The 17,381-nt window shown below is 46.0% G+C and overlaps 1 protein-coding gene across 1 annotated transcript in view; it reads right to left on the reverse strand.

Moving 5' to 3' along the window:
• LOC112254952 (plexin-A1) overlaps nucleotides 1-17,381 on the reverse strand; it is a 402,693-nt gene that overhangs the window by 46,850 nt on the left and 338,462 nt on the right. Inside the window, 2 exon segments of the mRNA XM_042324754.1 lie at nucleotides 2,278-2,371; nucleotides 12,867-13,034. Of these exon segments, the coding sequence (XP_042180688.1) occupies nucleotides 2,278-2,371; nucleotides 12,867-13,034 (262 nt within the window).

The following is a 17,381-nucleotide window of genomic DNA, read 5'->3' on the forward strand; positions in this document are numbered from 1 at the left end:
GCACTGATTGAACTCTTTGGCCTGAATGCCAAGCTTCACGTCTGGAGGAAACCTGGCACCATGGTGGTGGCAGCATCATGCTGTGGGGATGTTTTTCAGTGGCAGGGACTGGGAGACTAGTCAGGATCGAGGCAAAGATTAACACAGCAAAGTACAGAAAGATCCTTGATGAAAACCTGCTCAAGAGTGCTCAGGACCTCAGACTGGGGCAAAGGTTTACCTTCCATCAGGACAACAACCCTAAGCACATAGCCAAGACAACACAGGAGTGGCTTGGGGACAAGTCTCTGAATGTCCTTGAGTGGCCCAGGCAGAGCCCGGACTTGAACCCGATCGAACATCTCTGGAGAGATCTGAAAATAGCTGTGCAGCAAAGCTCCCAATCCAACCTGACAGAGCTTGAGAGGATATGCAGAGAATAAACTCCCCAAATACAGGTGTGCCAAGCTTGTAGCGTCATACCCAAAAATACTGAAGGCTGTACTCGCTGCCAAAGGTGCAGCAATTTGCTTTGATGAAGGAAAAAAACAATGTAATCCATTTTAGGATAAGGCTGCAATGTAACAACATTTGGAAAAAGTCAAGGAGTCTGAATACTTTCCGAATGCACTGTTTAAAGACGCACAGTTTGTGAGACTGACACTAACACACAATGCTAAAAGCACGTTATGGAATCGGTTGGGTTATCTCTAGACTTGCTGCTTTTCCACAAGATGCCTTCCAACCTCCCCTCTGGAATGCTAAGTAATCACGGCGCATTAGCTTGTGTATGCTAACGGGGTCTGAAATCGCAGAAGGGAGACACAGAATTTATAGGTCAATGAAAAGGGGAGACGGATAAAAATGACATGGGAAAGAGACAAAGCAGGAAAATGGCAGGTTGTTTTGGTCGGGATGTTTTCTTCAGGTAGAGAGATAGAGGGGGAGACTAAAATACAAAAGGTTAGCCTAGCCCTGTGGTGCTACTGTAGGTGAAGGACGGATGGAGGGATTGCCAGACAGACTGGGTTAATTGCAGGTTGACATTTCAAAAGGTTAACATGCAAAAAGGAGATTTAACTTCAACTGAACAAAATATAAAAGTAAAATGCAACAATATCTATGTTTTTACTGAGTTACAGTTCAGGAAATCAGTCAATTGAAATACATTCATTAGGCCCTAATCTATGGATTTGTTAGTCACAGATACATCAGAAAACCTGTCAGTGTCTGGTGTGACCACCCTTTCTTTGCCTCACACAGCACAACACATCTCCTTCGCATAGAGTTGATTAGGCTGTTTATTGTAGCCTGTGGAATGTTGTCCCACTCCTCTTCAATGGCTGTACGAAGTTGCTGGTTATTGGCGGGAACTGGAACACGCTGTCGTACATGTTAATCCAAAGCATCCTAAACATGCTCAATGGGTGACATGTCTGGTGAGTATGCAGGCCATGGAAGAACTAGGACATTTTCAGCTTCCAGGAATTGAGTACAGATCCTTGTGACATGGGGCCATGCATTATCATGCTAAAACATGAGGTGATGGCGGCGGCTGAACGGCACAACAATGAGCCTCAGGATCTCGTCACGGTATCTCTGTGCATTCAAATTGCCATCGATAAAATGCAATTGTATTCGTTGTCTGTAGATTATGCCTGCCCATACCATAACTCCACCGCCACCATGGTGCACTCTGTTCACAAAGTTGATATCAGCAAGCTGCTCACCCACACAATGCCATACACGTGGTCTGCGGTTGTGAGGCCAGTTGAACGTACTGTCAAATTCTCTAAAACGACAATGGAGGCAGCTTATGGTAAAGAAATTAACATTAATTTCTCTGGCAACAGCTCTGGTAGACATTCCTGCAGTCAGCATGCCAAATGCACGCTCCCTCAAAACTTGAGACATCTGTGGTTTGTCGGTTGTGTGACATATCTGCACATGCAGATCCCAGCACAAGGTGCACCTGTGTAATGATCCTACCGTTTAATCAGCTTCGTGATATGCCACACCTGTCAGGTGGATGGTTTAATCTTGGCAAAGGAGAAATGCTCACTAACAGGGATATAAACAAATTTGTGCACAACATTTGTGAGAAATTCTATTTTTGTGTGTATGGAAAATGTCTGGGATCTTTAATTTCAGCTCATGAAACATGGGACCAACACTTTACATTATGCGTTTATATTTTTGTTCAGTCTAAAAAATGACACCACATACAGACACACATAAATAGGCCCAGGGCTGGGTGACCACTGGGTCAGGTGTGTGTGTTGGGTCAGTAGTACTCACGTTGACAGATTGGACTTTCCCATACTTGGCTCTCATCTTGGGCTCCTTGATGGTAGCCAGGTTGGTGCCGGTGACGGTCAACATGGTGCCGCCACTGCAGAAGAAGAAACAGTCAACAACAACACCCATAACAGCACATCCACCCTCAAACATTACAATAACATAATCCTATTGCTAGATCTGCTAGATCATGTCAAAACATTCAACAAGGGAACTTCACTGCGATTCCTGTCTTTTAATACGATTAGAGAAGGCACAGTGTGTGTCCCAAATGGGCCCATAGGGCTCTGGTCAAAAGTAGTGCACTATTTAAGGGCAGTGCTTCTTAAACGTTTCCTTGGGGAACCCCAAACATTTCACAATTTTGTTGTAGTTCTGAACTAGCTCACCTGATTCAAATAGTCAAGTAATTGATGGTTAGTTGACAAGTTGAATCAGTTGTGCTAGCTCTGGAAAATATCAAATACATGGGAGGGAGTCATTTTGGACGAATCCCATATCTTCCAGAGAACCATGCGCTTCCCGAATACATTTAATTTTAGTCCAAGTGAAAAAGACCCTCCAGCTATGGCATTCATGTTAATGCCCACTCTCACTGTAGAGTATTTGATCTGTTTTACGCACTCTATCACAGATAATGATGGTAACACTAAGGCTCTTACTTGCATATTAAAAGCTTGTTTAAACTCTAATAGTGCTTCGTGGAAGGGACCAAAATACTTGATTATTACCTCAATGAATACCTCCAATGTCTAGAACCCAAAATTATATTCTCCATCTCCGGTACGTGGTGGTATACTGGATGTGCAGGCTTTTGTTCCAGCCCAGCACTAACACACCTGATTACATTTGGTCCGAAACCGGTGTGTTACTGCTGGGCTGGAACAAAAGCTTTCACATCCAGACTATCATTGCTGCTTTCTGACCTTTTCAACCTTCAACCTTTTCAATTCGCCCAACAATGACCAACAGGGACAGGGGAAACATGGGCAAGATTACCGTCCCCCCAGACACTCCCTCGTAGCCACAGGGTGCTGAACTTTCCAAAACACACTGACGTAACACAATGTGGCAGTCCTGAATTGGTTAGCATGCAGGCTAATTTGTATTAGGCCGACTTGCTCGTCTGGTTAGCATGCAGACTAACTTGTCTTAAGGTTAAGACAAACTTCACTCCGTTGATCTATGTGCATGCGCATGGATGGAGTCTTTTGGTAATATGATATCCTCGCCGCTTCCAATTTCATTCACCAGGGGGCGATTTGAAAGAATTGCCTTTCCATCCTAGTAGAAGCTATCTGGCAGCCTGGCTAACTGGCTTTAGACTGGCTAAAAACATAGCACGCCAGCTAGCCTTTTCAGCGTCGCAAATCTCCATGTGAAATAATCAGATTTCGAATAAAAAAAATATGGCCTGGCAAATACTTTTATACTTGCCAGTGTAACCTAAAACATTATCCCAGTTTGAGTACACAAGCAGCATATCATTCTCATATCAGCTAAAACTAGAATGTCATCATGCTAGTTGGCGACAGCAGGTTCTACTATTTCACAATAGCCTGTAATCACTAGATATTACTTATAAACAAAATACCCTTTTGGATGGATTCCTGTTGTTTGGTTTACTGTTTGAGCAGTCGCTGAGATTATATTTGGTTATCAATGCAAAGTAGGCTACTTTGATGAATAGCCTATATAGCCCCCACTGTATTATCAGGTTGTAATCAAGTATGTTGAATGACAGAGCATATTACAAGAAGCTGACCCTTTTTTGTTGAATAATGACATTGCAACAATCTTGCGTCTGCGTCAAGCTTTAGGCCCACCTGCTTGTCTTTGAAGTGCAAAGAGGGGCTGCAGCTGCTCCCCCCCCACACACACACACACACCAAGTAAAACACATTTTAGTGGCCCCCCTCTTGACAGGGGATCATTTAAAAACAAAGTCGATAACAAGTTTAGATAGCTGGCCGCTAAACTAATTTGGCAATCTAAAAAATGTTAGCTGACATGGGCTAACTGACTGACTATCAGTGACTGACATAAGAGATGCACAAACAAATGTGTCACACACATACTATTCTAACTCGCAACAGTAAGTTGAGACCCCAAATGAGTGCGGCCCAGGAGCCATCAGTTGCCCATCCATCCCTGGTTTAGAGTAAAGACACTAAATCAAAGACTTGTTACAGACAAAGAGGTCAAAGAGGTAAGAGTGTGTGGTGAGAGTGGTTCAAAAGTAGGTGTTGACTACTACTGAATCCAGGTAACAGTGTGATAATGTTGTGAGAATGTCAAGGCATATCTCCAACCCATTCCAATGTGCCATCTCTGTTGTGCTGTTCTGTCACTGTGATGTTAGCGCAGGCTGAACACCAGTAACTCAGCAGAAGCTGGAAAGTAACAAGTGTGAGTCGTGTCACCGACGCTGCGTAGTGCACGTGTTTTGTCATTTCCACTGTTATTGTTTGCGGTGGATGCAGCGACAAAATTTCTTTGCACCGTAAACACAAGCCATGATTGGCGGAGAGGAGTAACAGCCAATCCTCTGGGAGTGTTGAGACAAACAGCAAACGAGAAAGCCAGCGGGGTTACTGCCCCTCCTGAGGCTAATGCTAAATAATGCTAACAACTTTTTTCCCCTTCATCTTCACTACTTCACAGTTGTTATGTTCTGTTAATTACTGATGTCCCCTTTAAGAATGGAGCACCCTTGTTCATGCGCAGTGTTGTTCTATGTTGTTCTGGTACTAACTCGTTTTAGTAAATGTGAAGCTCCAGTTCAATTTCTTGTATTCAGAGTCTTTCTTATTATATAAATAAGTAATAAGAGCTAAGACACAACAACACTTCTGTTCCAAATGAGATCGCTCGCCTCCTCGCACCTCTCATCGTAGTCTGTTGATCGCCTCTCTCCCCGTAGACGTATCAAATGTTATTTGTCACATACACATGGTCAGCAGATGCTAATGCGAGAGTAGCGAAATACTTGTGCTTCTGGTTCCAACAGTGCAGTAATATCTAACAAGTCATCTAACAGTTCCCCAACAACTACCTAATACACACAAATCTAAAAGGAAAGAGAATATGAAGAAATACAGTTGAAGTTGGAAGTTTACATACAACTTAGCCAAAAACATTTAAACTCAGTTTTTCACAATTCCTGACATTTAATCCTAGTAAGAATTCCCTGTTTTAGGTCAGTTAGGATTACCACTTTATTTTAAGAATGTGAAATGTCAGAATAATAGTAGAGAGATGTCAAGCCCTGACCATAGAGAGCTGTTTATTCTCTATGTTGGTTGGGGCATGACAGTGACTAGGGTGGGTTATCTAGGTGATAAATGATCTATGTTGGCCTGGTATGGTTCCCAATCAGAGGCAGCTGTTTATCATTGTCTCTAATTGGGGATCATATTTAGACAGCCATTTCCCCATTGTGCTTTGTGGGATCTTGTCTAGGTATAGTTTCCTGCGAGCACGACTTTGAGCTTCACGTTTTGTTTTTCGCTTTATTGTTTTTGTTCTTTGAGATTCTCTTCCAAATAAAAGGAGGGAAACATACCACGCTGCATCTTGATCCACTCCTTATAAAGATCATGACAGAAGACCCCACCAACATCGTACCAAGCAGCGTGCCCAGGAGGAAAGCCAGGAGTGGAGGACATCCTGGACATGGGAAGAGATTATGGCAGGAGACAGAAGCCTGCCATGGAAGCAGGCGGAGGCAGCACTGTGTCTCCAGTGCGCATTCACAGCCCGGTGCGTTCTGTGCCAACTCCTCGCACTTTTTGTGCTAAAGTGGGTATCTGTCCAGGACGGGTTGTGCCGGCTCAGCGCGCCTGGTCTCCAGTGCGCCTCCTCGGTCCAGGATATCCTGTGCCGGCTCTACGCGCTGTATCCCCAGTGCGTCCTGTGCCAGCTTCCCGCACTTGCCATGCAAAGGTGGTCATTTGTCCAGGACGCATTGTGTCAGCTCTACGCTCCACACTCCATTGTGTCTACACAGTCCAGTACGTCCTGTGCCTGCTCCCCGCACTCGCCCTGAGGTGCGTGTCACCAGCCCGGTGCCAACTGTACCGGCCCCACGCATCAGGTCTGCAGTCCCCAGTCGAGAGCTTCCGCGACAGTTCCCAGTCCAGAGCTTCCGGCGAAAGTTCCCAGTCCGGAACCTCCAACGAAGGTCCACAGTCCGGAACATCCTAAGACGGGCCACGGTCCAGAACCTCCTACGACAGTCCACAGTCCGGAACCTCCTACGACGGTCCACGGTCCAGAACCTCCTGAGACGGTCCACGGTCCAGAACCTCCTGAGACGGTCCACGGTCCGGAACCACCAGCGACGGTCCACGGTCCGGAACCACCAGCGACGGTCGGCGGTCCAGAGCCTCCAGCGACGGTCGGCGGTCCAGAGCCTCCAGCGACGGTCGGCGGTCCAGAGCCTCCAGCGACGGTCGGCGGTCCAGAGCCTCCAGCGACGGTCGGCGGTCCAGAGCCTCCAGCGACGGTCGGCGGTCCAGAGCCTCCAGCGACGGTCGGCGGTCCAGAGCCTCCAGCGACGGCGGTCCAGAGCCTCCAGCGGTCCAGAGCCTCCAGCGACGGTCGGCGGTCCAGAGCCTCCAGCGACGGTCCAGAGCCTCCAGCGACGGTCGGCGGTCCAGAGCCTCCAGCGACGGTCGGCGGTCCAGAGCCTCCGGCGACGGTCGGCGGTCCAGAGCCTCCGGCGACGGTCGGCGGTCCAGAGCCTCCGGCGACGGTCGGCGGTCCAGAGCCTCCGGCGGCGGTCGGCGGTCCAGAGCCTCCAGCGACGGTCGGCGGTCCAGAGCCTCCAGTGACAGTTCGGTTCCTCCTGCGAGGATCCACGGTCCGGAGCTTCCGGCGACGATCCATGCACCAGAGCCGCCATGGAAGATAATGTATCTGCGAGCAGAGTGGGTACTTCGCCCCGCACCCGAGCCGCCCCCGACGGTAGATGCCCACCCGGACCCTCCCCTATTGAGTCAGGTTTTGCGGTCGGAGTCTGCACCTTTGGCCGGGGGGTTGGGGGGGGGGGTACTGTCATGCCCTGACCATAGAGAGCAGTTTATTCTCTATGTTGGTTGGGGCGTGACAGTGACAAGGGTGGGTTATCTAGGTGATTAATTATCTATGTTGGCCTGGTATGGTTCCCAATCAGAGGCAGCTGTTTATCGTTGTCTCTGATTGGGGATCATATTTAGGCAGTCATTTTCCCATTGTGCTTTGTGGGATCTTGTCTAGGTATAGTTGCCTGCGAGCACTACTTTGAGCTTCACGTTTCGTTTTTTCGCATAATTTGTTTTGTTCTTGGAGTTTCTCTTCCAAATAAAAGGATGGAAACATACCACACTGCAACGTGGTCCACTCCTAATAACGATCGTGACAAGGGAATGATATATTTCAACTTTTTTTTCTTTCATCATATTCCCAGTGGGTCAGACGTTTACATACACTCAATTAGTATTTGGTAGCATTGCCTTTAAATGGTTTAACTTGGGTCAAACATTTCAGGTAGCCTTCCACAAGCTTCCCACAATAAGTTGGGTAAATTTTGGCCCATTCCTCCTGACAGAGCTGGTGTAACTGAGTCAGGTTTGTAGGCCTCCTTACTCGCACAAACTTTTTCCGTTCTGCCATCATATTTTCTATGGGATTGAGGCCAGGGCTTTGTGATGGCCACTCCAATACCTTGACTTTGTTGTCCTTAATCCATTTTGCCACAACTTTGGAAGTATACTTGGGGTCATTGTCCATTTGGAAGACCCACTTGCAACCAAGCTTTAACTTCCTCACTGATGTCTTGAGATGTTGCTTCAATATATCCACATAATTTTCCTACTTCTTGATGCCATTTATTTTGTGAATTGCACCAGTCCCTCCTGCAGCAAAGCACCCCCACAACATGATGCTGCCACAAATGTTCTTCACGTCGATATAGGACTCGTTTTTACTATAGATATAGATATTTTGCATCTGTTTCCTCCAGCATCTTCACAAGGATCTTAGCTGTTGTTCTGGAATTGATTTGCACTTTTTGCACCTAAGTTCATCTCTAGGAGACAGAACGAGTCTCCTTCCTGAGAGGTATGACGGCTGTGTGGTCCCATGCTGTTTATACTTGCGTACTATTGTTTGTACAGATGAACGTGGTACCTTCAGGTGTTTGGAAATTGCTCCCAATGATGAACCAGATGTGTGGAGGTGTACAATTATTTTCTGAGGTCTTGGCTGATTTCTTTTGATTTTCCCATGATGTCAAGCAAAGAGGCACTGAGTTTGAAGGTAGGCCTTGAAATACATCCACGGGTACACCTCCAATTGACTCAAATTATGACAATTAGCCTATCAGAAGCTTTTAAAGCCATGACATAATATTCTGGAATTTTCCAAGCTGTTTAAAGGCACAGTCAACTTAGTGAATGTAAACTTCTGACCCACTGGAATTGTGATACAGTGAATTATAAGTAAAATAATCTGTCTGTAAACAATTGTTGGAAAAATGACTTGTGTCATGCACAAATTAGATGTCCTAACCGACTTGACAAAACTATAGTTTGTTAAAAATAAATGTGTGGAGTGGTTGAAAAACGAGTTTTAATGACTCCAACCTAAGTGTATATGTAAGCTTCCGACTTCAACTGTAAATATATGGATGAGCAATGGCAGAGTGGCATAGGCAAAGTGCAAAAGATGGTATAAAAAACAGTATATACAAATGATATGATTAATGTAAGATAAGTATACATTATTAAAGTGGCATTTTTTAAAGTGGCATTGTTTAAAATTAATAGTGATCCACTTGTTAAAGTGGCCAGTGATTGGGTCTCTCTGAGTTAGTGATTGCTGTTTAGCAGTCTGATGGCCTTGAAATAGAAGCTGTTCTTCAGTCTCTCGGTCCCAGCTATTATGCACCTGTATATACCTTGCCTTTTGGATGGTAGTGGTGTGAACAAGCAGTGGCTTGGGTGGTTGTTTTCTTTGATTAGCTTTTTTGTCTTCCTGTGACATCGGGTGCTATAGGTGTTATGGAGGTCAGGTAGTTTGCCCCCGGTGATGCATTGTGCAGACCGCACTACCCTCTGGAGAGCCTTGCTGTTGAGGGCGGAGCAACTGCCACACCAGTCTGTGATAGAGTCCGACGGGACACTCTCGAATGTGGATCTGTAAAATTTAGTCAGGGTTTTGGGTGACAAGACAAATTTCTTCAGCCTCCTGAGGATGAATAGGCCCTGTTTCGCCTTCTTCACCACACTGTCTGTGTGTGTGGACCATTTCAGTTTCTCGTTGATGTTCCGCGCCGAGGAACTAAAACTTTCCACTTTCTTCACTGCTGTCCCTAGTATGTGGATAGGGGGTGATCCCTCGGCTGTTTCCTGAAGTCCATGATCATCTCCTTTGTTTTGTTGACATTGAGTGAGACATTGTTTTCCTGACACCACACTCTGAGTGCCCTCACCTCCTCCCTGTAGACTGTCTCGTCGTTGTTGGTAATCAAGCGGGGTGGCCCGCTACTGAAGTGGGTCTAGGGTGGCTGGTAAGGTGAAGGTGATCTGATCCTTCACTAGTCTCTCAAAGCACTTCATGATGACAGAAGTGAGTGCTACAGGGCGGTAGTCATTTAGTTCAGTTATCTGAGGAACGTGGCTAGGGATGTCGGCCATGACAGCAGCCTTACTAGAGTTAACACGTTTAAATGTTTTACTCACGGAGGCCACCGAGAAGGAGAGGGGGGCGCAGTTCTTGTTAGCGGGCCGCGATGGTGGTTTCTCTGTAAGTGTGACGTCGGTGTCCGTGACGTGGCTGGTTTTCTTTTTGTAGTCCGTGATTTCCTGTAGACCCTGCCACATACGTCTTGTATTGCGAATCCACTTTGTCCCTGAACCGGCATTTCGCTTGTTTGATTGCCTTGCAGAGGGAATACCTACACTGTTTATATTCAGGCATATTCCCAGACTTCTTTCCATGGTTAAATGCAGTGGTTCGTGCTTTCAGTTTTGTGCGAATAGCACCATCCATCCACGGTTTCTGGTTAGGATAGATTTTAATAGTCACAGTGGGTACAACATCTCCAATGCACTTCCTTATAAATTCATTCACCAAGTCAGCATATAGGTCGATGTTATTCTCTGAGGCTAACCGGAAAATATCCCAGTCCACGTGATCAAAACAATCTTGAAGCGTGGATTCCGATTGGTCAGAGAAGTGTTGAATGGTTCTAGTCACTGGTACATCCTGTTTGAGTTTCTGCCTATAAGATGGTAGGAGCAAGTTGGCGTCGTGGTCGGATTTGCCAAAGGGAGGGCGGGGCAGGGCTTTGTATGCATCACAGAAGTTACAGCAGTGGTCTAGTGTATTACCTTACCCCCATGTGTAGTGCAATCAATATGCTGACTTAGATTTCAAATTTTCTTTGTTAAAATCCCTAGCTACAATAAATGCAGTCTCAGGATATATGATTTCCAGTTTACATAGAGTCCAGTGAAGTTCCTTTAGGGCCATCTCAGTATCTGCTTTAGGGGGAATGTACACAGCTGTGATGATAACTGACGAGAATTCTCTTGGAAAGTAACATGGCCGGCATTTGATGTGAGGAATTCTAGGTCGGGTGAGCAGAAGGAATTGAGTTCCTGTATGTTGTTATGATTACACCATGAGTCGTTAATCATGAAGTATATACCCCCGCCCTTCCTCTTCCCAGAGAGGTGTGTATCTCTGTCGGTGCGACGCATGGAGAAGCCCGGTGGCTGAACCGATTCAGACAACATATCCCGAGACAGCCATGTTTCCGTGAAACGGAGAACGTTACAATCTCTGGAAGGCAACCCCCTTGCTCGAATTTTGTCTACCTTGTTGTCAAGAGACTGGACATTGGCGAGTAGTGTACTCGCGAGCGGTGGGCGCTGTGCACGTCTACGGAGCCTGACAAGGAAGCCGCTCTGTCTGCCCCGCCGTTGTCTTGGGTTGGCTTCTGGGATTAGATCCATTGTCCTGGGTGGTGGTCCAAACAGAGGATCCGCTTCAGGAAAGTCGTATTCCTGGTCGTAATGTTGGTAAGTTGACATCGCTCTTATATCCAATAGTTCTACCCGGCTGTATGTAATAAGACTTAAGATTTCCCGGGGTAACAATGTAAGAAATAATACATAAAAAAAGCTAAGTACTGAATAGTTTCCTAAGGACTCGAAGCGAGGCGAACATCTCTGTCGGCGCCAACTACCCACCGTGATGTCTCCATGGTGGTTTGTTCCATTCCCCCTAGCGACTGACTGCCATTTTGTGTCTAGCGGCTTCAGGTCTGTTTTGGCGTCCATGAGACGCAACTGCCAAATCATCAAAAAGCACTTGGAAATACTTTGTGCTTACTTACTCCAGGGTAGCCATATTATTTTGGGGTATTTTTTCCCAAGTGGTTGCTGTTTTTTTCTCCCACCAACCCTATTCAAAGAGCACTGCCTACTTGTCTCAGCAACACAGTTTATTCAGAGCCTATTCAAATTAAGTTTCAATTTGTGAGGCTGGTAACTCTAATTACCGTATCCTCTGCAGCAGAGGTAACGGAGTCTACCTTTCCTGTGGCGGTCCTCATGGGAGCCAGTTTCATCATAGCGCTTGATGGTTTTTGCGACTGCAGAATTGACTGACCGCCATGTCTTAAAGTAATGACGGACTGTCGTTTCTCTTTGCTTATTTGAGCTGTTCTTGCCATAATATGGACTTGGTATTTTACCAAATAGGGCTATCTTCTGTATACCACCCCTACCTTGTCACAACACAACTGATTTGCTCAAACGCATTAAGGAAAGAAATTCCACAAATTAAGATTTAACAAAGCACACCTGTTAAATGCATTCCAGGTGACTGCCTTATGAAGCTGGTTGAGAGAATGCCAAGTGTGTGCAAAGCTGTCATCAAGGCAAATGGTGGCTACTTTGAATAATCTCAACCAGCTTTTGTTGAACCCTTTTTTTGGTTACTACATGATTCCATATGGGTCTCCCAAGTGGCGCAGCGATCTAAGGCACTGCATCTCAGTTCTAGAGGAGTCACTACAGACCCTGGTTTGATTCCAGACTGTATCACAACCTTCAGTGATTGGGAGTCCCATAGGGCGTCGCACAATTAGACCAGCGTCGTCTGGGTTAGGGTTTGGCCGTCATTACTATTTCCGGGAGCATCAACAGTGTAATCTGCCTACCTGGTAGCTACTGGTTTACATTCAGATAAAATTGAGAAATGAACTCAACTCAGTTTTTCTAGATCATTCTATCGAGCCATTTTGCATCAGAATCCACTTCCTGCTCTGTACACAGCTTGTGTTTGTTCATAAATATTCCCGCATCAAACTGTCACGCCACATTGTCTCGTTTGAATAAGGCAGCGCGTATTTATACAGGCATTGCATTGACTGCAGTACAAACTACAGGTGTAATTACACCTATCCATTCCTTTCAGATCTCTACATAGAATTAAAACACAAATTAAACTGTATTGTCCAACAAAAGATCTAAAGCAATCTGTTAAGACCAGTTAAGATCATATAAGACCAGTACCATTCAGTTTAAGACCCTCACCTAGCGATGCTCCAGTCAGGTTCGATCTTGAAGATGGTGGGGTCATCGGTGTAGTTGAATTTGACCTCTGGGTTTCTGAGCTCAGCTGAGTTGATGTCCACCATGACGGGGGTACCTCCAGGACTCTGACCCGCCGGGGTCACACACACCATCTCCCTGGCACTCCGCCTGGAAGGGAAGAGGGAGTGTGTAACATGAAGGAAAAGCATGTCATGTCACACATACACACACGCTCTAACTGAGAAGAGGGCCACACGAGGAACACTCACACACAGAGACAAAAAAAATAACACCACCCGTAACCTTTGCTCTGTAAAGATCTTCAACAATGCTAAACATGACACACACACCCAACCACACAAGAACTCTAAGGGAGTTTTCACACATTGTTCTGAGCTATAGTTTGAATCATAGTTCAGTTATTTGTATTTTTTTTAAATTTTGTCTGGTTGGTTTTACATTACCAAATATCAAACAAACTAACATGCCTAAACAAAACCATATTTTCATGAAAGTCATTAGTTTATTGGAGAAAAATGCTCAAGTTAAATCGATCTATGACTATCAAAAAGCATAACCTGTGTGTCGTGTCCCAAACTTCATATTACTTTCGCTTTTGTCTTCCAACAACATCCAGGAGGAAAAAGCGTAATAGAAACTAACTGTGATGTGAATAGTGAATTTATTCAGTAGACTATATCCCTGGTACAGACTCAGTCTCCCCAAATCTGCACTGGATGCGCTCATAAATGCGTTGCTACTCAAAGAATGTTTCAGAGATAATAAGTTATGGTACTGCGTGCATTTCATCAAATGCTGTCAGTCAAACAACCACTAATACTGCGCGCCTCTGGTTATTTTCCTGTGTTTGGTCTCTACTGCATTCTCACCTGCAGCAAACCGCACCATAGTATGAAATCGGACCGAGACCACCCTTTTTGAGTGAACCATGGAGCATTGTTCAGTGCGCTGGTGTGTTCGGAAAAACCCTCCAAACCAATTTGGTGTGAAAGCCCCATAAGAGCGCCAAGAGCAGCAGAGTCTCTTTCTCCCTGAATGATCTGGAGTGTCAGCCGTCTCTTTCTCCCTGACTGATCTGGAGTGTCAGCCGTCTCTTTCTCCCTGACTGATCTGGAGTGTCAGCCGTCTCTTTCTCCCTGACTGATCTGGAGTGTCAGCTGTCTCTTTCTCCCTGAATGATCTGGAGTGTCAGCCGTCTCTTTCTCCCTGAATGATCTGGAGTGTCAGCCGTCTCTTTCTCCCTGAATGATCTGGAGTGTCAGCAGTCTCTTTCTCCCTGACTGACCTGGAGTGTCAGCCATCTCTTTCTCCCTGACTGATCTGGAGAGGAAGCAGTCGCTTTTTCCCTGAATGATCTGGAGTGGCAGCCGCCTCCTTCTCCCTGACTGATATGAAGTGGCAGCAGTCTCAGAGACTGCCAGTCATCACAATGTGATGCAACCCCCTCCGACATGCAGCCAGCTGTGCTGTGTTCTGAACGTTTTTTGTGGTTTGGCTTTGTTAGCCAAACGCTGCACTCTGCGGAGTGGGTTACTTCCAACACCTTGACAAAATGTTGTGTTGGCAAAGCAGACATCCAAAAGATGTAGTGCGTGTTTGTACATCAGTATGTGAGGGATCCTGTGAGTGTATAGTTTTTTTTTTTGTGTGTGTGTGTGTGTGTGTGTGTGTGTGTGTGTGTGTGTGTGTGTGTGTGTGTGTGTGTGTGTGTGTGAGTGAGTGTGTGTGAGTGAATGTTTTCCTACATTATCAGGACATGAATGTCCTGACCAGAAAATGTTGAAAAGTCTGGACTGTTTTCATGACCTGAATTTGTTAAAATTCTATTTTAGGCATAAGGGTAAGGTTTAGGGTTTGGTTTCACCAAGTCCAAGACCTGTTGAAGCCGCAATGAATAACAGATTCATTACATGGAAAATCAAAAACTTCCACCCAAAAAATCAAAAGGAAGTTAGTTCTGAAGTGTCTGTCCTATATCTGAGAGATATTAAGAAAGATTTGAATATTTTAGTTAATTTTTTTACATGCATTTAACCCCTTCATATCAAGGATAATTTTACTATTTCATTTTTAATTGTAAGACCCCTTGAAGCATAAAAAATATAGATAAAAAAGAATACCTTTTTATTTGATTTGGCTTTACTGCTATTAGCCCATACAAATGCATTGGATAACAGAGTCACTACATGGAACAGATAGTCCCCTCAGTGTCCATCTTATATCTGAGAAACATTTTTCATGTATTTAACCCCTTATTTTTGGCACTAAACAGTCTCCCTATTTAGTGCATTCAGAACGTTTTCAGACCCCTTAACATTTTCCACATTTTGTTCCGTTACAGCCTTATTCTTGTACTTCCGGCCCCGACAGAGATGGCCGCCTCGCTTCGCGTTCCTAGGAAACTATGCAGTATTTCTTACACTAGTACCCCAGGTCATCTTAGGTTTCTTTACATACACCCGAGAAGAACTACTGAATATAAGATCAGCGTCAACTCACCATCAGTACGACCAAGAATATGTTTTTCGCGATGCGGATCCTGTGTTCTGCCTTACAACCAGTGTAACCGAGTGGATCACATGCAGCGACCAAAAAAAAAAAACGACTCAGAAAAAGAGGGAAACGAAGCGGTCTTCTGGTCAGACTCCGGAGACGGGCACATCGTGCACCACTCCCCAGCATTCTTCTTGCCAATGTCCAGTCTCTTGACAACAAGGTTGATGAAATCCGAGCAAGGGTAGCATTCCAGAGGGACATCAGAGACTGTAACGTTCTCTGCTTCACGGAAACATGGCTAACTGGAGAGACGCAATCCGAAGCGGTGCAGCCAGCGGGTTTCTCCACGCATCGCGCCGACAGAAACAAACATCTCTCTGGTAAGAAGACGGGCGGGGCGTATGCCTTATGGCCAACGTGACATGGTGTGATGAAGGAAACATACAGGAACTCAAATCCTTCTGTTCACCTGATTTAGAATTCCTCACAATCAAATGTAGACCGCATTACCTACCAAGAGAATTCTCTTCGATTATAATCACAGCCGTATATATCCCCCAAGCAGACACATCGATGGCTCTGAACGAACTTTATTTAACTCTCTGCAAACTGGAAACGATTTATCCGGAGGCTGCATTCATTGTAGCTGGGGATTTTAACAAGGCTAATCTGAAAACAAGACTCCCTAAATTTTATCAGCATATTGATTGCGCAACCAGGGGTGGAAAGACCCTGGATCATTGTTACTCTAACTTCCGCGACGCATATAAGGCCCTGCCCCGCCCCCTTTCGGAAAAGCTGACCACGACTCCATTTTGTTGATCCCTGCCTACAGACAGAAACTAAAACAAGAAGCTCCCACGCTGAGGTCTGTCCAACGCTGGTCCGACCAAGCTGACTCCACACTCCAAGACTGCTTCCATCACGTGGACTGGGAGATGTTTCGTATTGCGTCAGACAACAACATTGACGAATACGCTGCGTTGAAGATGTCGTTCCCATAGCAACGATTAAAACATTCCCTAACCAGAAACCGTGGATTGATGGCAGCATTCGTGTGAAACTGAAGGCACGAACCACTGCTTTTAATCAGGGCAAGGTGTCTGGTAACATGACTGAATACAAACAGTGCAGCTATTCCCTCCGCAAGGCTATCAAACAAGCTAAGCGCCAGTACAGAGACAAAGTAGAATCTCAATTCAACGGCTCAGACACAAGAGGTATGTGGCAGGGTCTACAGTCAATCACGGACTACAGGAAGAAACCCAGCCCAGTCACGGACCAGGATGTCTTGCTCCCAGGCAGACTAAATAACTTTTTGCCCGCTTTGAGGACAATACAGTGCCACTGACACGGCCTGCAACGGAATCATGCGGTCTCTCCTTCACTGCAGCCGAAGTGAGTAAGACATTTAAACGTGTTAACCCTCGCAAGGCTGCAGGCCCAGACGGCATCCCCAGCCGCGCCCTCAGAGCATGCGCAGACCAGCTGGCCGGTGTGTTTACGGACATATTCAACCAATCCCTATACCAGTCTGCTGTTCCCACATGCTTCAAGAGGGCCACCATTGTTCCTGTTCCCAAGAAAGCTAAGGTAACTGAGCTAAACGACTACCGCCCGTAGCACTCACATCCGTCATCATGAAGTGCTTTGAGAGACTAGTCAAGGACCATATCACCTCCACCCTACCTGACACCCTTGACCCACTCCAATTTGCTTACCGCCCAAATAGGTCCACAGACGATGCAATCTCAACCACACTGCACACTGCCCTAACCCATCTGGACAAGAGGAATACCTATGTGAGAATGCTGTTCATCGACTACAGCTCGGCATTCAACACCATAGTACCCTCCAAGCTCGTCATCAAGCTCGAGACCCTGGGTCTCGACCCCGCCCTGTGCAACTGGGTACTGGACTTCCTGACGGGCCGCCCCCAGGTGGTGAGGGTAGGCAACAACATCTCCTCCCCGCTGATCCTCAACACTGGGGCCCCAC

The sequence above is a fragment of the Oncorhynchus tshawytscha genome, linkage group LG07, assembly GCF_018296145.1.
Source record: "Oncorhynchus tshawytscha isolate Ot180627B linkage group LG07, Otsh_v2.0, whole genome shotgun sequence".
In the NCBI taxonomy this organism is placed as follows: Eukaryota; Metazoa; Chordata; class Actinopteri; order Salmoniformes; family Salmonidae; genus Oncorhynchus; species Oncorhynchus tshawytscha.